This window comes from Micropterus dolomieu, linkage group LG19 (genome assembly GCF_021292245.1).
Source record: "Micropterus dolomieu isolate WLL.071019.BEF.003 ecotype Adirondacks linkage group LG19, ASM2129224v1, whole genome shotgun sequence".
NCBI lineage: Eukaryota > Metazoa > Chordata > Actinopteri > Centrarchiformes > Centrarchidae > Micropterus > Micropterus dolomieu.
Window position 1 is genome coordinate 12,798,949 of NC_060168.1, and position 24,528 is coordinate 12,823,476.

A 24,528-nucleotide genomic window follows, 5' to 3' on the forward strand; every position below is an offset into this window, starting at 1 on the left:
CATCATTACTTCCAGCTGAGGCACAAGGAGGGGTTGGGTTTACCAGCTGATCCACAGTCTTAAACTGAAACCTGGGATTGTGTTTATGTGTAGTAATGAGTTCAGAAAAATAGTGTGTTCTCGCATCCTTAACCATGTTATTGTAGTTGATTAATAAATCCTTCAGACTGAGGTAATGGACTTGGAGACTGGATTTTTTCCATCTGCGCTCTGCTTTCCTGCATTCCCTTTTTAGGCTGCAAATGCTGTCATTTATCCAGGGTTGCTTACTAGCTTTAGACGTAGGCCTAACCTTTAGAGGAGCAGTAATATTTAGTGACGACAAGCAGATATGATTGAAGTGATCGACCAGATTGTTGGTGTTGGAATCAGACAGGTGTTGGCTTTGGCTCTAAAAGAATGTGCAAAACTTTGAAACACTTTGTTCATTAAAGATCCGAGAACACACTGGGCTTGGTGAGGCGGCATGAGTAACAGGCGAATCGCAGCTAAAAACAATACATCTGTGGTCAGATATGGTCATGTCCACTAATTCCACAGAGGAAATGCTGACACCCAGGGTAAAAACCAAGTCCAGTGTATGACCACGGTTATGGGTTTGCCCTTTGACATGTTGTTTGAAGTTAAAAGAAGTGGCCATATTTAAAAAGTCAGTTGCATTAACATTGGTGGGGTCATCAATATGAATATTAAAATCGCCACAAAGAACAATTCTGTCATAACTTAAAACCAGAGTAGATAAAAATTCAGGAAGTTCTGATAAAAATCCTCCAGGCAGTTTTGGGGGGCGATAAATTATAACAAATATGATAGGTTGCAGCCCTCCAACTTTAAGAGTGAGAACGTCAAAGGAGTTAAATTCATCACAGCGTACTTGATGACATTTTAAATTTTTCCTATACACGCTCACTAGCCCACCACCACGACCACTGACCTTCGGTTGACTAAAACAATCATATTGAGGTGGACACAGTTCAGCTAGCTGGCTATAGTCATTCATTTGCAACCATGATTCAGTTAAAAACATAAAATCTAGATTTGCAGACAAGATAAAATCATTTAAGATAAAAGTCTTACTTGAAAGTGATCTCACATTGAAGAGAGCCATTTTAAATGAGTTTGTTCTGGGTGCTGGAGTTGGTGCAGTTGTCCTAATCCATAAGAGATTACTATTATTTCTGTGTGGGATGTGCACATTTCGGTTTATTAAAGCCATAAGAGATTCTAAGTGTGCAGTATGACGGTGGTGGAGTGTAACTACATTTACTCAAGTACTATGATTAAGTACAAATTTCAGAAACTTGTCCTTATCTTGACAAGTTACTTTATACTTATAATCCACTACAATTCAGAGAGGAATATACTTTTTACTGAAATAGGGTGCATTGTTATAGATAAAATTACCCAACGGTAAATTAAATTAGAGGTGTCATTTTTCATTCAAAAATACTGAACATATCATGGATTCGGCTTCTCAGAAGGATTTGCTGCTTTTCCATGTCTTAACAGTACAAAACAAAAATAAAGACGTATTCAAACGAGTGATCAGTGAATCGAGAAAATAATCATTAGCTGCAGAACTATATGAAACTGTTTAAAAATTTGCGCAACTACAACAAAAAATGCTGCTTCATTCAGAAATAACATCCCATGATCTAATATAAAAATATAAAGTTCACAAGGACCATTTTCTGCATTGAGTACTTTTGATAGGTAGAGTTTGCTAATAATACTTTGGTATTTTTACTTAAATAACATTTGTAATTCAGGACTTTTATTTGGATAATGGAGTGTTTTACAGGGTACTGTTGTTATTTTAGCTGTCTGAAGACTTTGTCCACCACAGTGTTTTTGATGCCTTGTGTCCTTCTGATGGAAACTAGTCAAGTCAAATAAATTTCATTAAAAAAGCCCTAAATGTTTCTGTACAACAAGCGACTCCCATTTTGCATAAGGAAACCCTCCATAACAAACCCTTGTAACAGAATTTTTTTTTTTAATCCATCTGCCTATCTAATATAAATCCCCACAAAAAATACCACATCCTATAAGACACATGGAGATTTCTTTCTATCCTAAAACACAGCCAGCACTGATTTAAGTGAGGTGAGATAGGAATTCACTTATAATAACCGTCCTTTATCCTTATGAAATCTCTGCTGCGCTGCCTGCTGCCAAGCTGTCACTCCATCACATGTTTTGTTTCTGCGGTTCAAAAAAATGCTGTCTTTGGAAAGCTGTGATACCTTTGGACTCTATCCAATGCAGGTCTTCTTTGCATGTACACCTCACATAGCCGGCACCACTTACAATCTCCTGGGAGAGGGAGTCGGTTTCATTTTAGTCAATTTAGTCTTCACAATGTACAATTTTCTAGAACCTAGATAGATAGGCGCTATTCACAAGGGTTGGAAAATAACCCACAGAGTCCTTTCATTGCCCTCTGTGATTTTTGCAGTTATTTCCAGTCATCACATTTTGGCACTGTCTGCAAATGTGGACATTTGTAGTTGGTGAAGGCAGGTGGCGAAAGCATAGCTATCAGTTTTCAGATAGCCATTATGATTGCACTCAATCTCGCTCATAATGCCTTAGGGTTAACATGTCCAACAATAACTCAAATTTATGTGACAGAGCACATAGCAAACAGGGATGTGTGGATGCACAGAAGAATTCATGGCAAAACACACACAAACAAACATGTAGACAAATGCTTTTACAGTTAATAGGTGATGCTGACTGGTAGAATGTGAATAATAAAGATAACGAAAAGCATTTAATAATAATAAATTTTATTTATAATGCACTTTACATTTCAGGGAAATCTCAAAGTGCTACAACAACAAGGGGTTAAAAACAGTTCCAGAAATTAACAATCGCAATAAAACAGCGTAACAAAAAATTTAAAGACAGACTTGAAAAATGTGAACTTATCCTTTTATTTCAATAATTTTTTACCTGAGGATGATGATTTATCATCATGAAGCTCATACTAACTAATCAAATCTGTCTCTCTGTGCTTGGACCTGACGTCTCCTCAGGGGACAGCGCACTCTGGCCTGGGCCTGGCCTGATAAGACTCTGGTGGGACAGGAGCTAACCGACCGTCAGGCCCAGCCGCTGACCACCTGGGTCCCCGGGCAGAGGGTTGCCTTGGTCAGAGAGTGTCCGGGTCAGCCAGGGAGGCCGTACTGCAAGAGGCTGGTCCTGACTCGGGCGCAGGCCAAGGACACAGGCTACTATCGCTGCTATTATAAGGATGTCAAGGCCGTCATTGTCGGCACGACTGCCGTCAGCATTTATGTCTTCGTCAGAGGTGAGCCACACTCCCACATGCTTTCTCTCACACACACACACACACACACACACAAAAACACAAACACACACAGACTAAGCTGACACATGAAACTGACTTGAAAATGAAAATTGAAAATCTCTCAGTGATTTGTTCAGCTTTCTGTCTCAGCGTAAAATATTCATTATACAGTGTCGTTCCAATCTTTCTCTTATTTCAAGTAAATGTGTTTGTACATATCAACAGGTTTGACAAAACAGCTTATTTCCGGCCATGGGTTTTCTTCTATATTTAGAAATAAATTTTATATAGTAGTGAGTCTGCATTTTGTGGGGCCATTTTGCTGTTTGAATTTCTCTGTTTAAAGAGGGCATGTTTCATGTCCTGCCTGCATGACCTGGTCTGCAGCTCTTTAGCTTGGCTGTATGGACCCTTTCGTCTTCAGTTTCTCTTTTCCTTGGGAGGTTCACAAGAACATCCATAGACGTCTTACTGAAACAGATCTCCTGTTTGAATGTGACTTCAGTATCAAAGCAGCCCCTGCATTATTAGAACTGGAAGTTGTTGACTTTGCCTCAGCAACACCCTGGTAGCTGGCAGGATTAATGTTTGGGAAATTAGAGATACAAAATGTTTGATAAAGGTAGGAATGAGCATTCACTTTTCTAATTAGAGAGAGGACATTCAATCTTAATTCATCAATATTGAAATATAGCAGCAACTTTAATTCACCTTCTCACGAGACTTTTCATGTGTGATGGATAGGGAGAGTGGGACAGACAGATGATTGTCACGTTGGGGAATTCTGCTGACCAGTCCACTCATGTGAAACGCCTGTTTATCCCCTCTGACAAGGTGCCAAAACAGTTTCCACAGAACTAACCAGGGGGCTGATCAGAAGCAGATGAAAATTGCAGCCATAAATTAGAGCCAGCGTGTGGCGGGATGAGAAGGGACGCATGTGGATTGAGTTAGACAGGCAGATGTCTCCCCTTCGCCCCGTCTCTGCTGCGCACTATCATCTAAAAACACTCAAACACACATGATTGTACCGTATGACCTCTGACATGCACATTTTCATTGACATTCTCACACTCATGTGAGTTGTGTATTATTTCTGTTGCCTGCATTTAGACCACTGCAAGGATGAAATGCAGTTTAAACTTCTCGGTAGGACCTTTTGTTTGGCCTTTCAGCAGCTTGAAGTCGTTGCTTTGAGTGCTGCATAAAAAAAGTATGAAAATGATAGAAGGCTTAATGTGGAAAAACAAAGACGTATGAAAAGAAGCGAACAGGTTGTAGTCACAACATCTTTGGCTGGCACACAAAAGTCGCAGGTATTGACATGAAAGCCTGGGAGATAAGCTTTTTTTTATAATAGTGTGCGCTCATGCTGTGGGAATATGAGGTTTTGTAGTGATAACAGCTGCAATGTAAATTGGTGGCACAATTGCAATGAGGTCTCCCAAAGCCCCAACCCCGCAACAGGAGAGTCTGTGAGTCACACACAATATAAAGTGAAACATCAAGGTGTTAAGGAAGAAATGCAGGAGAGATATTTTCCACTAAGAGACAGCTTGGGGTGAACTGTTTAGAGGAGGATTAAACCCCCCGGCTGCCTGTCTCTCAACTGACATGTAATAGCAGTTCTTAATGCTATTTGCTGTGTGGGGACAGACCCAACTGTTGCACTACATGTAATTATGATAAACTCCATATATGGCGTGTCCTTGGGGGTCATTATCACGCTGTGAGATATCTGGCTGCCCGTTCATTAAATTACCTCAGTAATAGCCGCCGTTATCACGTCTGGTATCAGGTTTACCCTTTAACAGCTCCCTGTTTCTATCCGGTATTTAGATCCAGAGCAGCCCTTCCTCAGGAGAGGCAGCTACAGCCCGGATGATTCAAATGGCATGGAGACCATTTTCGTCAGGCGCTCTTCGACGCATGTGATAGTACCATGTCTGGTCACGGTGCCTGATCTGAATGTCACTCTGCACGTGGTTTGTACTCACCACAGATTTCTCACTCTCCATTGTTTCTGTCAAGTGATTCTCTAATCGATGATTTGATGTTTTTTCATGTGTGTGTCATCTCAGTTGGCCACACCTCTGGAGAAGAGTGGGATGACATGGGACAACAAGCAAGGCTGGTCCATTCCCAGACAAATCCTAGACACTGTGTCGGGGATCTTCTTAGTTTCGTGTGGCGCCACACTGGGAGGCAAACAGTATCAATCACCCAGCTACCTGTTCCACACTACAGGTAAAAAAAACACGATATCTCTGTATAACTTCAAAGGTTAGAAGTCTTCAATCACTTCTAGTGTTGCAGCCAAAAGGATCATACAAACCTTAACTTCAGCAGTTATAAAAACATAACCGACCCAAATGCTAATATTTAAATTAGATTTGAAGCTCTTGTTCAAAGGTGTGGTGCTAGAATGACTGCATTGTCACCATAATTCTGCATGCCAGTCAGGGAGCCAATTACGCCTTAATTTATTTTGAAGGATTTTATTTCATTATGTAATTTCCTCAAATGCAACTCCCTTTTTATGCGTGGACGTGTGCCATCATGCTTGCAGAATTAAAAGAAAAGGAGGAGAAGGAAGGCATAATTACATTTTAGGGAACCAAGATGAAGAGGCGAGATTTCATGTTGAGTTTCCCTCTCGTTGCGAGCGAACTCTGTGAGACCCAGAGGCTCTTTGCTATGCTGTGTGAGATTATTCACCTCTCACTTCAGAGGGCGAAAGGAAACTCATACCCACCGCTGCGGGCCAAAACTAACAGCAGCATCATTTAGAGGAGAAACTGAGAGCGAGTCTTCACTCCGAACACTAATGGAGCGTTTAAACAATCAGGCCATCGCAGTGTGCTGCACAGACATCACCAGCATACGTGTCGCATGTCATTTCCAGCGACTGCGGAGAGAGGTGGCTTGAATATCAGAGATACTGGCCAGTGTCCAAAGCTTTCTTGTCTTTTCTCTCTTATCTTTAATTAAGGCTTCACTGTATTCCACTTTAATTTCCTTCACAGATAAATAGCTTGACACATGAATGGAAATAGTGCAAGCCTGTGACAGACAGCTTCTTTATAGTAGGATGGCTCCTCTGGTCCAAAGGGAAGTCATTTCCTCTGGTCCTGGAAGGAAGGAAAAACTGCTGACGATGTCACCGTGACCTCTCCCACTGTCTCCCTCCCCCTTTTTTTATTTTTTCCCGGACAGGAAGTCAGGTTTACGATGTCAAGCTGTTTCCTGAGGACCCAGTCGAGTTGTTAGTGGGGGAGGCCCTCACCCTGAACTGCACAGCGACGGTGGAGTTCGACACTGGAGTGGTCATTTCGTGGTCTTACCCTGGCGAAGAGGTACACAGCAGCAGCAGTTGGTCGCATGTTTAATGGCGCCAGTAAATAGAAAACTGAATTTTTCGACTATTTCTTCTCACCAGACGAACAGCTTGGTGGAAATGAAGTCTTATCGTGAAGCTCTGTCTCATGCCACAGAGGCTGTTAGCATCCTGACCATCCACAGTGTCAATGTCACAGACACTGGCACATACAGCTGCAACGTCACCAGCATGGACACAACACAAACCCAACAAACTCAGGTCATAGTTTATGGTAAGCACCAGCTCAGAACAGTGCACATGTACTACTTGGCCCCCCTCTTGTTCAATAGTCTGGTAATTAAAGTATCTGTACATAACAAACAGAGTAAGACTAAGAGTCCGTCCATGTTAGCAGCTCTGCAAGGCTGTACTTAAACCAACGTATTGGACAAATTTAAATGATGATAGCACTAGTGGAAAACACAGGGCATCCTCAAAGTTTGTAGGATTCATCTTGAGGGTCTGAACGAAATTGTGTGCCAATTTATCCAATAAATTTCACTTAAAACTACATAGGTGAACCTCGTGGTGGAAAAGCAATGATTCCCAGAAGAAATGTCTGTGTTAAATTCTTGGTAATCCATCCAATAGTTGTTGAGATATTTCAGTCTGGACAAAACCGACAGACCAACATTGCCATCCTTATGCATGGCTAAAAACAAAGCAGGCCTACAACTTGCAATTACGGTATACTGGTCGGCTCAGTAATGTCTATTATGGAGCAATATAAATGTAGCTTTACTTTGCTACCATTACCTTACATAAGCCACCATCATATCGGTCATATCAGACCGAGTAAGGCTCTACTGGAAAAATCCTGAGGGTATTGGGTAGTGTTGTAGGCTTCACGGATGGTTCTGATTCCAATGGTGACCCAGAGTCACAGCAAGAACACACAGCAACTTCCCAAACCACTCGTTACGTATTTAGCAATGAGTTGGCACAACCTCTAGGTCACCATTTGAATCCACAGTATCTTGTAAATCAAAGCTGACTTACAGCGGAAATTCTCTACAAAGGAGACATCTATAAACAAAGGTTTTTGGTGGAGATCTGTTTAAGCCATGAGACTCTCATAATTACTTCATATAAACGGGTAAATATCTCTTCTTCCAGAAGAGCCATTTATCAGCCTCAACTACAGTAATGGACCAGTGGTGGAGGTAACTGCTGGCCAGAAGTCGTTCAAATTACAAGTAAATGTGTCTGCCTTCCCCACACCTACAACACAGTGGTAAGATAAGATTCTCTGGTGTATTCATCAAATGCAATGTGCAATTTCTAAAAACATACCATTCGTACAGCTTAGATTTACAGATTCATTTAAGGCTCAGCTGGAGTATCCTGTACTTTAGAAACTGTGTTTTGTGTGTGTTGTGTCCAGGTATAAAGATGGAAAGCTTATAAACCAGCGTCTGGAGTTCAAGATGAAAAGGATGAGGATGCACCTTAATCACGCTTTGGAGATCAAAGATGTTTGTCACGAGGATTCTGGGCTGTACACAGTGCTGCTAAAGAACGGTGCTGCTGCGCTGGAGAGGAGGCTCAACATCACGCTTGTTGTCAACGGTAACTGGTCTGTTGGTCTGTGTACCCTCAGTGGGCATCACGCCAGATGTTTTGTGTATAAAACAGTGGATGTGCAACAGTTAAAATTCCTGCTATGAACCTATAGAGATTTACAAATTTTCCACATAAGGAACATGGAGTGTATGAACATGAAGTGTTATGATGAGTGTTTTTATACAAAAGGGTGCAATAAGAGTCAACCGCTTATCCTGCATATAGGGTCGCGGGGAAATGCAAAGATGATTTTATTAATTTATTGGAAGAGATATTTTTGGGGTTAAGGTGTGAATATACTGTGTAATATTTACCAGAGGGAGTCAATGTAAACAATGCATTTTCTTGCAGATTTCTAGTCGTGTTTTAGTTTCCTAGTTTCTTAGTCTGAAGACATTCAAACCAGATTGCCAGGAGAATCTAAATTTCTCAAGGCTGTGTATGAGAAGTATTTGTGTTAGCCCTGTGACTGACTGGAAACTAGTCCAGGGTGTTTCCTTGTTCTACCCAATGAACCTAGATAAATACATATTATTTATTGTCTCTCCTCCTCCACAGTTCCCCCACAGATCCATGAGAAAGAAGTAGCAGATCCTTCCAGTCCTTACCCCAGTGGCAGCAGCCAGACTCTAACATGCACCGCCTATGGTCTCCCTGCTCCCAACATCAGCTGGCAGTGGAGGGCCTGGGGCCCGTGTGTCCAAAACAGCACTAGGAGCAGACTGTAAGAACATCTCTTCCTGATACACACACTCACACACAGGGCTGATGTTTTTTGGAAACTCTGTGTAACCATTGTGGGAGCAGATAAGGTTTGATCGAACAGGACAGAAAAGAGGAGAGGAGTGGTATACAGTGCATGAAGCGCTATGTGAGGACCAAAAAGGAAGAAGAGGTCAGTGTGAAATTATCTAGCTCTGAGTGCAAAGAAAGGGAGGAGATAATGAAGAAAGGAACGTGGAGGTAGATAAAAACAGCAGAGATAAAGAAGAAGGTGGATAAGAAGTAAATAGAGGAAGGAGAAGACAAAAGGAAAATGTATCTCACAACCTGCTTCCTCCCCCTTTGCAGTAGTAATGAACCTGCGGCTGCGACATGGTTCAGCTCTCACACAGCAGTCTCACTTTCTATTATACAGAGGCAAACACTTAATGCGCACACAGACTCACACGCATGTTTGTGTGTCAGAAATGCACATATACCACCTAAGTGGGTTTGACCAGGGTGCAATATATCACACACACACACACATACACACACACACACACACACAAACACACACACACAAACAAACACTTAAACACTGACATACTCACACTTATTGCCAGGCACCTACCACAACACAATATAATGGATTCTGTGGACAGCCATATAAAGCAGATTTCAGTTATTTCCTATCCCTTTAAGCCCCAGTGTTGGGATATCCTTAAATATTCACCTGCCTCCATCTTCCTTTAGGCAAAATTTTTGAAGTTATTGCTTTTCTCTTGACCTTTCCATGTGGGTATGCAACATGAGTGCAGACACAAGACGCCCAACCTGTTGTTATAGGCAGTAAACTCTGAAATACACAACAGTGGCATCCTCAGCTCCAGCTGTCTAGTTCACGTTCTCTGTACGTCTCATGTGACATTTCATGGGCACTGACTGAGAGGCATGGCTGTGTTGACCTTTTCTGGTATATAAGAATTGAATTTTGATCTGATGTTCAAACATAGAGTGTAGAACAAATAAATCTTTAAATCTGGAGACAAATCTTGAGTCACAGCATTCAAGCTGAACACCAACTGAATTAAACTTTGTTGTTTTGGCCAAACGTCTCTGCAAAGCTTGAGAAATTATGTGGATAATCCACATGATGTGGACAGTGTGTGTATTAGTGACACTGCATGGACAAATATATAATATATATATCAAATTCTCCCCAACCACAAGGTGTTGCGACTGTTGAAATAAATAGTTTGATTCTCTTACTCACTTTCTTTACGAGAGGTGAGTAGGTTGATATCACTCTTGTATCTAAATACTAAATATGAAGCTTCTGCCAGGAGACATTTAGCTTAGCTTAACACGACTGGAAATAGGGGGAAAACTCACTGATGAACACATTGTATGTTTGTTTGTTTAATGTGTACAAAAAACAAAGGTTGTGGTTATGTGCTGGACAATTTCCTGGCTGGGAGTGGTGACTTCCTTGTTGTCACTGTGAGGTTGCGAGGCCAGTCTCCAGATAACAAATGAAATACAACATGTTCATTACTTAGCTTTAGAGGTTCTGGAAGGTGGATATTTTTTACCTTTGGACAGAGCCAGGCTAGCTGTTTACCTGTTTTCAGTATATTTGCCAAACTAAGCTATCCATAGTTTCATACATACAGATGAAAGTGGTATTTTATTATCTAATATGAAAGAAAGCAAATAAGTATATAAAATGATTAACTAGTTCTTTAAAATTAAGGTAATCATGTTAATTGTTACTTAACAGAAAGTGGGCCTCAATGTCATCAGCTTAACAGGCATCAGACAAATAAAATGTTTTACGTTATGGTGGTGCTGGATGAAATGTCAGCGGATCACCAAAGTCGTTAGGAGGAATCCTCCGGGGACATGTTGTGGCAATCCATGCAATAGTTTGCTGAGATATTTCCAATGTACATTGTTAAGAGAGTGAAATGAAACTGACCCTGATTACCTTCTGCTAATGTAGAATACTTGAGTGGTGCCTGTAGGAGAAAATGCAAAACAAAATTCCATGTTTCATTAGTTCTGCTACAATGTTCGCTCTTTGGATCATAATAGAAATTGATCCCATAGTTTTTCCATTAGTTGCCAGGACACAGCATAATTGCCTCAGCTTTGGGATGCGAGCTGATGTTTGAATTTGAAATGCAATCCAGTGTGTGGGGAAAGAATCTCATAAAACCTCAGGATGTCTGGTTTGATGTGCTTCTGGATTCTCCCCCACTGCCCACTCTCTGCTATGCATGTCAATGAGTCACGAATGTGTCTGTGTTTTTCTCCAGGGTCCGACGAGACAGGAAGGGCCGGAGTGACAGGATCGCAGACTGTCAGAACTGGCAGGACATTAACTGGGGAAACGGCATGAATGAAATTGAGGCTATTGAAACGTCCCTTGAAGTGGTGGATGGCCGACAAAAGGTTAATCACGGCTGTTTGAACGTGGCTGCCATTCTATGTGCAAGCCCACCTTTTCATGAATTGAAAAATGAATACAGTTATATGATTATGAAATTTCTGTAAAAGAATGACAGAGTATGATTAGGATGTAAACCAGAAAAGAGGACATTTATGTAAGTGGAATTATCCATGAACTGTGATGTTTTTACGTAAGTGTCCCAAATTCTGAGCTCCATAACACAGTAGAAATATTTAGAAAAGTCTTCCTCTGCAGACTTCCTGTAAGATGGTTATAAACACGTCAAGACAAACATGCAGGGGTGGTGGGAGAGAGAAATACATGCCTGTACATTTATAAACCACAATTATCACAACATGAGCACAAACAGAAACGTGTGCAACGTCTCAATGTTTTTCCAGTCACACCTGAGTGAGTTTGCTTCTTGTTTTCCCTGTCAGCACAAAATCTGCTTTGTGTCAGCTCACAGAGAATTACATGACAGCAGGCTGCACTTCCTTTTTAAAATGTGCACGTTTCCCCCAAATGAATTAAAGTCTCATCCACCTTTCCTCACCTCACAGACAGTCAGCAGGCTTCAGATTCGCAACGCCAGTGTTTCCGTCATGTACAAGTGTTCTGCTGAAAACAAAGTCGGCAAAGATGAGCGGCTGATCTACTTCTATGTAACCAGTAAGTATGTCGGGTTAGATTCCGACCTGAGTTTGACAATAAGGAACACAGAATGATTACATGGTCTGTTCCCCCCCAAATCCCCTGTAGTGTTATGTAGCCATGCAGACAATTGTCGATTTATTTATCAGGGTTTTAGAGATATCCCTCTCTGAAGTTTCTGCCTTCACCCCATTACAATGGAGGTGAATAGAATTTGTGGTGATCACAGCATTGGAAAAGTACATAAAAAAAAAACCAGCAGCAACATTACTTTTACTGAAGAACACGGATGGATTATTGAACAGGGCTCCTGGGCACAAGCCCAACAGGTCAGCAGACCTTAAACAGAAACCTCTGCTTGAAGTGACTGCTATAAACAACTTTCATTGAAAAGTCACAGGGCTCAGTTAGAGTTAGCTAAGTCCTGATCATGTTTTTTAATCCTTATTTGTTCATATTGAGTATGAAATCATGTCTGATCTGATGTTGATTTTCTGTGTGTATTTATTCATTTCTCTACAATAACGCAATACAATAATTTGAGTGAACCAACCCTTCAAGGAATAATTTTCATTAATGTCCAGTGCACACATTTAACCACCCCGCCTGTCCTTCTGTGTGTCTTAAAAGCCATCCCCGAGGGGTTCAGTGTGGACGTTCAGCCCTCTGAGAATCCCCTGGAGCAGGAGAAAGTGTCCCTGTGCTGCAGCGCAGACAATTATACGTACGAGCAGCTGCAGTGGTACCGCCTCGACCCCCAGGCTCTGCAGGACGAGCAGGGAAAGCCCCAGGAGCTGGACTGCAGGAGCGTGCACCTCTACGCAGCCACTCTTGATGGCCAGCTCTTCTTCCAGGAGCCATCCAACAGCTGGGTCCTGGACTTCACCATCCCCTCCGTACAGCTTCAGGATGAGGGTCATTATGTGTGTGAGGCTCAGAGCAGGCGGAGTGGGGACAAACAGTGCCTGTTCAGATACATCTCTGTCAAAGGTAAGAGATGAAAAAGATGAAAGCTCCAGACACAGACACACACACTTCGCCCGGAGTAGAAAGTAGTCACTCTAAACACCGCTAATTATAGAGGAAAGCTCAATCCTTGGCAGCGGAAACACACACGGGTCACAGTGGAGACACCCCTGAGATGCTCGAAGCTTAATAATACACACGCTTGCAAATGCCCACGCAGCCCGAACACTCACATCCACACATAATACCTGGTGGGTATTATGGAGTACCTGGTGTTTGCACAGCATCAATATATAGTGACAGAAAAAAAAGAACTGAGAGGCTGCTTGGCTGAAACAAACAAGTCCATGCTTCATTCATGTTGTGTGCTGTAACCTCGCATCAATGCCTGGAGAACAGATGTATGTTTTAATGAGATATTTTGACTTTTGACCTTTTTTCAATCCTACGAGACCCTTCTGTAAATATGTATATTGACAGTCCTTGGGTTTATATTGCACTGTTCACATCAGAGCAGACAAGTCATAGTGTTTATTTCCCTTCCCTCCTCTTGCTCTCTTTCTTTCTCTCTCCCTCTCTCCACAGCCCCGGAGGTGCCGCGGTACAAGCGCAGCCTCACCAACCAGACAGTGAATGTGACTGAGTCTCTGCGGTTGGAGTGCGTCGTGGAGGGCAGGCCTCTGCCCCGCCTCTCCTGGTTCAAAGACAACCAGCCTCTCCACCAAATGTCAGGTGAATGAATACACCTACACAGGTGATACATACGTTTACACAACAGCACAGCCGCCCACCCTCCAAACTCAGTGGCCACGCATACTAGACTCTATTACTCTTACTATTACTCACCAGACTCTCGTATCTTCCCATGAGGTTATTTTGTTCAGGTGAGTTTCCATCAGGATCTGTTACATCCTGGCTTCACATTAGATAAAAGAGCAAAAAAACATTAATTGTTAATATTTACTTTGGGTAAATGCTGCCATTTTTTGTTGTGCTCTGTGTCAAAAAAAATGGCAAGCTGGCAGCTGTTAAAAGCCCACACAGACACACTCACAGATACACAACCACCCACCAGCCATCCCACACACCTATACTGTTGAACAAATGTGTCAAACAGAACCAATGACAACAATACACACACACACACACACACACACACACACACACACACCCAAAACCCTGCGGGCCGATAGACATGGCTCATTAGCTTTCTCAGCGTGCATCTCTTCTTAACATTTGAAGGAGATGGGGGGTGAGGTGGGACGGTCAATATGGTTCTGAGAGACTGACAGCTGATGCTCTGGCTTCACTCAGAGGGGCTGCTGGGGGCATGGGCGAAGAATTCCAGAAATGTGGTTGAAAATGTTGCTGAATTTATGATGTGAGAGGTAAAGGAGTGCTAAAGCATGGCGTGTGCGTGTATGCCACTAATCATCCCGTGCCTCCTCTCAGGTATCCAGCTGCAGGATTCAAACCGCACGCTGAGTATCCAGCGGGTCAGAGAGGAGGACGCCGGCCTTTACACCTGCACCGCCTGCAACCAGCGTGGTTGTGTCCACTCCTCAGCCGCCGTCCGTGTCATCGGTGAGACAGCCACACACGCAGACACACACACACACACACACACACACTCAGAAGCAGGCATACAATCACAGAGACACTTGATTCTGCTCGCACACTCTCACTGCTGACATGCTTTTTTTTCGAGAGCACTCACGCCTGAAATCACAGTTCACAGAGCTCATATCTTCACACACAAACACAAACAGATCTGTGTTTTAGTCGCTCAGCTCTCAATCTTTTCACTGCAGCTGTAGTTTTTGTGCTTGTTACGCACAGCTCTCCACAATACAGTCAGAGTCAGAGACATTTTACATTCTGAATAAATAATTTGATGGGTTTGCTGGAAGTGGTCTCATGATGAATAGCTGATCTGATTTAACCGTTTCGCACATTGACATAACCTAAAGATTTCAATGTTAAGGGGCTTGCGAGAAAGCCAGGATCAATAGTCTGTACTACAGCACCCCCTACAGTAGGTAAAGAGGAATGTCATCAAAGAGAGAGCTTAAATAAAGATGTGTGAGATGATATGTCAAAACATCTAAACGTGACTTTCTTTCTTTCTTTCTGTCAAGGTTCAAGTGACAAGGCCAATGTGGAGATTGTAATCCTCATCGGGACTGGAGTCCTTGCTGTTTTCTTCTGGGCTTTGCTCATCCTCATCTTCTGCAATGTGAAGCGGGTCAGAGGGCGCCACTTTTTGCTGCTTGTCTGTGTTTGTGCTGCCATGTTTGTGGGAGAAACTGACGGACTGTGACAGAGACACTTTAACACCTGACTCACATCGTGTCACGGCGTTTGAGCACAACCTGTTTGATCTTTGCAAAAGTCTGTAATTTACTCTTTCAGAGAATCACTCATACCTTCTTGGTCCAAATAATCTTTTATTGCTAATAGCCCTAACAACAAGCCTGCCTATAATGAGGCTTAAATTGCTTTTAATTTTTCCTCACTTGGTCACATATTAAGTTGCTTCACACTGTTGCTCAGCAGCGATTCACAGTGCAGTGCTGTCATTAACAAATTAACAATTTAGAGATGGCTATTTTTCTCTCTTCCGGCTTAAAGCATCTGTCTTTTTGTCTCTTGCCCCCATGTACACTTGTGCCCTGGGTGAGATCTTAAAATGTGCCCCTGCCAAAAAAAAAGAAAGATAAAAAATTTAACATATTGAGATCTTTGGTGACCTCACCTAGCAGCCTAATCAGCCAGTCACGTCACACCAGCTCCTCTCATTAACATGAAGTCTTTAAAAGCAGCAGACAGTTTAATGAGCTGAGAGGAGAGCTGACGTTTTCTTAGAGGCAAAAATAGTACCCAAAGATGAAGATACAGGAAGTAGCCTACTATGTATTAGCCGTATCTATTATATTAATAGAAATATACTGAACATCACCTACAGCATCGCTTTTGATGGTATACAGTGTTGGATTTACGTTGTAAACAACAGGAGAGAAACTCCTGTCATTGTGGTCATGATTACATCTAAAGATGCCCTAAACATTTCCTTTGTTACTGTTTGTTTTTTAATTACTGACATTTTAAAGGTTGCATTAGTCATACGAGGGTATGACATGTACAAGTGGCAGACACTTAAACTACTCCATATAATAATCCAGCAGAGGTGACAGATTTTGAAAATCAAGAGGAAGTTTGCTATAAAAAAAAATAATGACGGTTTTATAAATAATCTCATTGAATAAAACTAAGATAGATGTGAATCTGTTTTTAACTGTGCAGAAAAGACACGTATCTGACGATTTACTTTTTTACCTGTATGTGTTATGCGCATTTTCCTGCTGCTGATGGCTACAGGTGTTTAACTTGAAGATAACTTAATCAGTCTTACATTCTCATTCTAGGCCTATAAAAATAATGGAGAGTGTGCACCTCAACCTCTCTCTCTCTCTCTATCTAATATATATATATCGTGCACCCTGCACTACCCTGCAACCCCTAGCGTTTGCCTCTACTGCAGCAACTGGCCCCGAAAGCCGTCACTGTTTCTGTAATATGAAATTAATAGTCAGCGGATGAAAATTATATGATAAAACAAACTTGCTTCCAGCTTGATCACAATACATTTCTGACTCTTCTAATGCAATAAAACAGGTTTTATCAATCTTAAGTATGGTTGTAACCATTTCCTCTTTCTCTGCTCATGATATTTGCGACCTCTTTTTGTCCTGTGTTTCCAGCACCTCATTTGCCTCGTTCACCCCTATTCAGCCCAACACCTCCTCACCTTACATTAGCTCTTTCTCTCTCTGAACCTCAGGTTAACCCGGCAGACATGAAGACAGGCTATCTGTCGATCATTATGGACCCGGGGGAGGTGCCTCTGGACAAGCAGTGCGAATACCTGCCCTACGACTCCTTGCAGTGGGAGATCTCCAGAGACAGACTCCGATTGGGTGAGCGACCGGGAAGGGTGGGAGCAAAAGATGGATGGATGGTGGGATAAACGAGTGAATGGAAGGGGGGGGGGGTCTGAGGAAATATACAGAGCAAATTGATGGATGAAACTGAATTAGTTTTCCATTTCCAGAATCCTTAATGGCATGAGTTTGGATCACGGCCATCCGCGCAAAGTGTTGCCAAGTAAAGTGCTAATGTTAAATATGTGCTCATTCCCAGCACAGCTTTCTAAAAACACCCTGAGGAAAAGCATCTGTTTCACGACAGCAACTTATGGGAACATGTTGTTTTCCAAATGCTGCAATTGAGATTCAAATTTCACCCCCACTGTCTATATGGATACCAGATGCATGTACATTTTGTGACTGCTCCCAACCACAACTGTTTGTGTATTCCAGTGAGAGTAAAACCAAGCCTGCGTAGATCAATGAGAATGAATATTCTGCTGTTTTTTCTCTTCTGTCTCCTGACATAGGGAAGGTTTTAGGCCACGGCGCCTTTGGTAAAGTAATTGAAGCATCAATCTTCGGCATCAGCAAGAGCAACAGTTTGGACACAGTGGCTGTCAAGATGCTGAAAGGTGAGATTTGTCTCTGTGTGTGTCCTGCTCATGTAAACAGCACATGAGTATTGTAGGAAGCTTTCTAAGAAGTCACTGACGTACAAATGTGTATGTGTTAACATGACTTGGCAGATGTGCATATATAATATACATATGCAAAAACAAACAATAAGATGTGTTTTATGCATAATGCTGTGTTTCAGATGGAGCCACAGCCAGTGAGCATAAGGCCTTGATGTCAGAGTTAAAGATACTGATTCACATTGGTAACCATCTGAATGTTGTGAACCTGGTAGGCGCTTGCACCAAACCAAATGGTGAGTACAGATTTACATGTATTATTACATTTCATGTGTGTGTGCGTGTAGGGTGGCTAGAGGTAAACACAGATATGATATATAGAGTAAATGGTAACACCACAACTGTATTGTTTATGTTGATCGTGTCCAAGTTGGTTAGGTAGTTAACGTCTGATTGTTTTTTTCTTTGTCACTTTTTTCTGTTTTGAAAGATGTTGATGGCGACTGTTTCCTTTGGCATATTTAAGCAAAATACTACTGTTGTGTTTTAGAAATTTTGTGTACAGTTTGTGTACAAATTACATCTATTCAGCTCTGTTTGTCCTGTTAAGTGAAATTCCTTTTCAATGAGGTGTTTACATTATTCTGTCTACCCCTCTGCAGCCTCCACACAACATTTTAAAGAGCAAACATACTGAGGAGGTCAAACAGCTGCCTCTCTTTTTCTTTGACACTCCTAATTTATGTATGTCCATACATCATTTTGACCTATGGGGCACATATTTGAGGGGGTTACATCTGAAAATGTTCACCCTGTGTACCATAAACAAAAGCAGCAATTTAGCCTGGGAGCTGATTTAAGGGCAGGAAATGCTTGAGGGATGCCAGGTCTCACTTTTTTGAATATAAAATGAGCACCTAAACAAGAGGCAGAGATCATTTTAATGAGACAAAACACTGTAAAGTGTGCTGAAGCACTTGTTGCCTACTTCATACAGTACTGTAGAGAAAACAGCTGACAATTAAACTGTCTTTATCACCAGGTCCACTGATGGTGATAGTGGAATACTGCAAGTATGGGAACCTGTCCAACTTTCTACGAGCCAAGAGAGAGTTCTTCCTCCCATACAGGGTATCCAAAACACGAAGCAGTTTCTGCCCTTTTATATTTGTTTGTTCTGCTGCGATACTGTGACTGCAGCTGAATCCGCTAAAAGCATTGAACTGTTTCACCCACATAGGATCGATCTCCTAAAACTCAGAGCCAGGTGAGACGCATGATCGAGGCAGGTCAAATGGATCAAAGAGCTCGCCACCCACCTTCTCCATCCTCCTCCTCGCTCAGCAGTCCTCAGAGTCCACCATCAAACGTGCCCGTTCAGAATCCTGCTGTGGAGAAAAGTGAGTCTGTATTAATTAGTAAATGGTTTAACTCATTGTCTCTTAACTGTTGTTGTTTAATTTCTAATTCGTTTGCTTCCCACCACTGCCCTTTACCCTTCGCCTTCTCTCTCCAGTGGAAGACTTGTGGAAAACTCCTCTGACGATAGAAGATCTAATTTGCTACAGTTTCCAGGTGGCTCGTGGGATGGAGTTTCTGGCCTCCAGAAAGGTTAATTGTCACCATTACAAAGAGAATTTATGTATAAGCTGTAGTGTCACCAGAGGTCGATCTCAGGGGCAGTGGGTTGTAGCCCCAGGATCATTCAGCTCTTCAGGCCTTTGTGCTTCTCAATTAACCAGAGCTGTGCTCTGCGTTTACACATAATATAAATAAAATATATAGTAGTGCGAAAAGAAACAATACTTCTAGATTTGATTTGATTAGATTAAATTTGATTATATATATATTTTTTAATCTACATTTTATTATATTGAAAATGTTATACAATTATATAAAAAAGTAAATCATAAATTGAAGCAAATAAAAATGTAATTGAATCCAATTAAAATCCATTCATTATACATTTTTGATTAATTAAATTAAATATTGAATTAAATCTAAAATCAAGATTACATTAAGTTAAATTTCAAATTAAATTACACATTAGATCAAAAATAAATAATAACAATTTTAAATGTTTAAACATACTCTGTTGGCGATCATTTTATTTGATTTAATGTACTGATGTAATGTGTATGTCATGAAATGTAGTGCAAATCTTGATGTGCGCTTTTTTGCTTTGAGGAATAATTCTCACAAACAGCTGAGATTTTTTAAGCTCATCAGCACTGCAAAACAAACACACACTGTGTCCAAGTAGTGAGGAGTTATCTGTCATCTCTGCTGTATTGGATTGTTTCAATTTGTTGCTGAGCTGATTTGATCTCAGCTGCCATCAAAACATGCTTTTAAAAGTTCATTGTTGTCTTTTTTACAAAACACTAACCTACAGCCACAGTATCTCCCATATGAATCCACTGTTAATCGTATGAATAATGAAATTAAAATGGTGACAACAAAAAGCAGCTATAACTAATAATAAATATCAACGATGTGACAGGACTCTAAGCAGACCATCTGGCTTTAAATAACTCATCTAAACCAGTCGTTACCCTGTCGGCACGTTTACAGGACAGCTTTGTAAGTGATGTAGGATCTCCTGCAGTGATTCCACAGAGCCCAGCCTGGCCAAGACATAGTCCAGTCCCAATTACATACTGGCACAGAGACACTGACACACACGCAAGTCTGTTCCTCTATCCCCGTGGGGACATCTCATTGACAAAATACATTCCCTAGCCCCTAATCCTAACCCCTTAACCATCACAACTACATGCCTAACCTTAACCCTGACTGTAACCTAATTGTAACCTGAACCCTAAAACCAAGTCTTAACTCTCAAAAAGCAGTCCCCACGGTGACACGAGACCCCATCGGTCCCCTTGCTATTTACTTATTCCAAATCATATAATTCACTCATTGGAGACGACAAGGTGGAAACAATGTACACGTGCAAACTCTCCCAAAAACATACAGGGACACACAAACACGCACACACACCTGCCCGCAGGGTTATGATGTATGTGTGGTTGTGTGTGTATCCGCAGTGTATCCACAGAGACCTGGCAGCCCGGAACATTCTCCTGTCAGAGAACAACATTGTGAAGATCTGTGACTTTGGCCTGGCCAGAGACATATACAAAGACCCCGACTACGTCAGGAAAGGCAATGTACGGCACCCTCAGCCTTTACTAAGCATTAAACTTTTTTAAATTTTAGCACCCACATAATGATTAAATTTAAAGGCAGGTGTCCTTTCTGTTTATGTGACCGTGCTGTAATGGTTGCCTGGTGTTTGAATGTTCTCTCAGGCTCGTCTGCCCCTGAAGTGGATGGCTCCAGAGAGTATCTTTGACAAAGTGTACACCAGCCAGAGCGACGTGTGGTCTTTTGGAGTTCTCCTCTGGGAAATCTTTTCACTGGGTAAAGACAAAATCATAGCATTCTCATTTAATCTTTTATGAAGACACATTTGTGTAGATATCAAAGAAAGTGTGGAGTAGCTGTTTTTTAATGCGCCTGTCAACCTCTCAAAAGCAATTGGGAATTAATTCTTTTAGAAGCAGATCTTCCTCACTGTTCCTCACCCAAAACACACAATAACCTAACCTGACATGTTAATTTATGTCTCGTCCTCCTTTTGCACACCCTCAGGCGCGTCTCCGTACCCGGGAGTACAGATTGACGAAGACTTTTGCAAACGACTGAAAGATGGCGTCAGGATGAGGTCACCAGAGACTGCCTCCCCTGAAATGTAACTGCATGCTTTTATTAGCTTTTTTTCACTCATCTACCTCTTGAAGAAAATTATAATTTGCTTTCAAATAAGATGTGTATCTCTAAATGTTGCTATTTGAACGAGCCAATCCCAAGAGCAAATGCTGCTCTGCTCATAAATATCATAACTGTAACCAAATTTTAAATTTAAAAGAGGATATAGGAGCAAATTTGTGGTCGAGTCCGGGAAGTTGACTACCACTGTGTCTGCTTTGTTGTGATGGTGCTGCCCTCTGCTGGTAGATATGGCATCATGCTGGCCTGCTGGCAGGGTGAGCCCAAAGAGAGGCCGACCTTCCCTGCCCTGGTGCAGATCCTGGGAGACCTGCTCCAGGACAACGGCCTACCTGTAAGTCCACTGCTGCAGAGACATTTACTCTAGCAAGGGATGTTTTTAGTTATTAATGATGAGTTTACAGGGCTTGACTTAATCTTTACTCAAAAAGTACTCCCTCCAGGACGGGAAGGACCACGTCCCCCTGAACCACTCGCAGAGCTCAGAGGATGATGGTTTCTCACAGGCCTCATCGCGGCCTCCATCTGAAGAGGAGCTGAGACTGGCCTGCAACACTCTGCCCACAAGGTAGTAATGCATGTCGTCCTTCAAGACCCCATGAAATTAAATGACCTGGAAAACTGTCACATTACACATTATAGTATATTAGCCAATACTTGATTAATGTGCAATATTCTAATTTATTCTGTCCAAGTACAGCAGTTTTTTTTTGCAAGGATTTAAATTCATTATCACCATTCAATAAATATTACTACTATTTATTACACCTCTGTCACATACTGTAGAATACTATGCGCATTTCATTTCACTATTTTTAATTTTATATCTTTATATTTTCAATTTTCTATATGTATTTTTTTATTATTTCTATTTCTTTAAAGCCTTGTTTAACAACGTGAGCAACTAATGATAAAAAAATTCCCCTTGGGGATCAATAAAGTATTTCTGATTCTGACATTAGAAGAAACAACCCTTAAAGCATTTTATCTGGTGAGATTATTCTTATTGACAACAATCCATTGAGTCCACAACCCACAATGAACTGAACGAGTATTGTGTGTGTAGCCAAAGGCTGATATATCTTATCTTCCTCCATACTATCAAAACACATCACTAAGCCACACTTTTGCCCTGGCTGACACGTTCCTTAATTACCATGAACACACCATAGTTTATTTTGAGTCAATCTCACATACACCACCCTTCCTAAATACTCACTAGTGCACCAAATCCACAGCTGAAAATGCATATGTAATGCACTATTTAGGCCCTTTTGAGTTAAGTTTGCTTAAAATCTCAGCTGTTTTAGGACTGTTTTTACTTTTTTGCCTGCTTTACAAAGGAACGTATAGCATACAGATATACACATTTAGTACGAACCAATGGTCTTGTGGCTGAAAGCCACAGACAGGCAAGAAAAGTTGCAAAGTATTGAGAGATGGACTAACGTATTTAAGGTTTAGGTCTTTTCATGGGATTCATTGGCAATAACAAAACATAGAAGATCACCAGCATTTTCCTTTATTGGTGACCTCAACCTGCACATACAGGGACAAACAAGAAGAATATTCCAAAAAGCCATATAGTTTATTTAGAGTTGTCATGCCACGATATGCCAGTAAAATCACAAAATCTAAAACACCTCAGTAAATTTGCAAGCCATAATAATGATGATCATGATGTGGTGAACAGAATATTAAATTTGCATTAAATTATATTTATTTGAGTGGATTCCAGTATCTTCCGGTATTCATCCTTTTATCAACAGACTCATACTGAGGCATTATCATTCTTAAGTCTGAATTCTATGACAGATTCTGGACCACCTGTTAAGTTTATTCTCAAATTCTGCTGGTGAATACGACAAATTCTCTTAAATCACTCATATGTGTCACTTAAGAGTGAATCTGTTTGTATGAGAGGTTCTTGCATGAGGTCCATTATTTCCCATCCTGTTGGTATTACTTTACGGAAAAGCGCTCTCCAGTCTATCAATCAGTAATTTGTAGTTATCAAGGGACTGCCCTTAAAGTTATTAAACTAGGGTTCACAGACCGTCAGAGAGTCTCAAGATCACTTTGGTCATGATGTTTTATGGGATGGGGAAAACATTTTTATTACCCGGATGTATTATCATGTCTGTATTTTCGGATGTTGCTTTGAAGTTTACCTTATTTTGAGTACTGAATACTTTCAGCCTCTAGGCCCTTACTGAAAATTAATTAAATGAAACAAAATAAAAAAAGAAAATCATTGTGCTGATAAATGATCCCCCACCGGGGAACATCTCCTTTTATCATCACCTTCAAAACACTGAAACCTGAAATCCTCTCGATTCATTACAAACTTCATTTTAAAATGATAATATTAATAACAATTTTTTTCCGCTTATTGCAAATTATTTAGCTCGTATTCCCACCTGCTCTACTACTATTTTTACAGATTTTTATCTATCCCTGGTATTTTCATGTCACCAGGAGGCCCATGGTGTCAATCATGTATTAATCTGATCAAATTTCCTACACTTCTTGACCAGGTATTATAACTGCGTGCCCTTTGCCGGCTGTGTCTTTGTGGGACCCTCCAAAATGTGCAAGCCCAGAGTGAAGACATTTGAAGAGTTGCCCCTGGAGATGCACCCACAGAAATCTCCTCAAGTGAGCTCTTTATCTTCTCATCAATTGTTGAAAATGTGAACTGATTGGTGACATTTTGCAAATGCCCTTCGACATTGGGAATTTTCTCCTCGGATAATTGACAAAAATAGTTGCTGCAGCGGGGTGAACCCAAGGCATTTAATTCACATGATGTCCAACTGTGTCTCCTCCCAGGACAACCAGACAGACAGCGGGATGGTTCTGGCCTCCGAAGAATTTGAGAGAATTGAACACAAGCACAGGGGTGCCGTCTCAAAAAGGTTAGCAACACAAAAGCTATGATCCATATTATTGTTTAAAAGTAATACACACAAGATGTGCAGACAGTTATTCAATGTCAGTGTTTGATATTTGGACTGATTATTATTCACTGTGAAACAACACAATGCCTGTCAGGTTAGAGTGAGGCCTTTCAGATGTATTAGTAAAGGCTACTTTTATAGATGCGTTTCAGAGTTGGTATCAGAAAACTGTTA

General features: G+C 41.3%; 1 protein-coding gene across 3 annotated transcripts in view; it reads left to right on the plus strand.

The window, feature by feature from the left end:
- The window catches only part of flt4 (fms related receptor tyrosine kinase 4), a 46,918-nt gene that overhangs the window by 20,768 nt on the left and 1,622 nt on the right, over positions 1 to 24,528 (plus strand). The window contains exons 3-29 of one of the 3 annotated variants that reach the window (XM_046030403.1): positions 3,042 to 3,316; positions 5,156 to 5,301; positions 5,398 to 5,563; positions 6,533 to 6,672; positions 6,756 to 6,927; positions 7,812 to 7,929; positions 8,080 to 8,264; positions 8,817 to 8,982; positions 11,282 to 11,417; positions 11,979 to 12,087; positions 12,700 to 13,059; positions 13,621 to 13,767; positions 14,488 to 14,619; positions 15,174 to 15,280; positions 16,877 to 17,012; positions 17,492 to 17,596; positions 17,782 to 17,895; positions 18,642 to 18,730; positions 18,840 to 18,999; positions 19,116 to 19,210; positions 20,650 to 20,772; positions 20,914 to 21,025; positions 21,257 to 21,356; positions 21,623 to 21,728; positions 21,838 to 21,962; positions 23,932 to 24,052; positions 24,227 to 24,312. In XM_046030403.1, the coding sequence (XP_045886359.1) occupies positions 3,042 to 3,316; positions 5,156 to 5,301; positions 5,398 to 5,563; positions 6,533 to 6,672; positions 6,756 to 6,927; positions 7,812 to 7,929; positions 8,080 to 8,264; positions 8,817 to 8,982; positions 11,282 to 11,417; positions 11,979 to 12,087; positions 12,700 to 13,059; positions 13,621 to 13,767; positions 14,488 to 14,619; positions 15,174 to 15,280; positions 16,877 to 17,012; positions 17,492 to 17,596; positions 17,782 to 17,895; positions 18,642 to 18,730; positions 18,840 to 18,999; positions 19,116 to 19,210; positions 20,650 to 20,772; positions 20,914 to 21,025; positions 21,257 to 21,356; positions 21,623 to 21,728; positions 21,838 to 21,962; positions 23,932 to 24,052; positions 24,227 to 24,312 (3,831 nt within the window). Of the gene's footprint in view, positions 1 to 3,041; positions 3,317 to 5,155; positions 5,302 to 5,397; positions 5,564 to 6,532; positions 6,673 to 6,755; positions 6,928 to 7,811; positions 7,930 to 8,079; positions 8,265 to 8,816; positions 8,983 to 11,281; positions 11,418 to 11,978; positions 12,088 to 12,699; positions 13,060 to 13,620; positions 13,768 to 14,487; positions 14,620 to 15,173; positions 15,281 to 16,876; positions 17,013 to 17,491; positions 17,597 to 17,781; positions 17,896 to 18,641; positions 18,731 to 18,839; positions 19,000 to 19,115; positions 19,211 to 20,649; positions 20,773 to 20,913; positions 21,026 to 21,256; positions 21,357 to 21,622; positions 21,729 to 21,825; positions 21,963 to 23,931; positions 24,053 to 24,226; positions 24,313 to 24,528 lie in introns of all 3 variants that reach the window. The other 2 variants (XM_046030401.1, XM_046030402.1) reach the window with 2 other exon arrangements.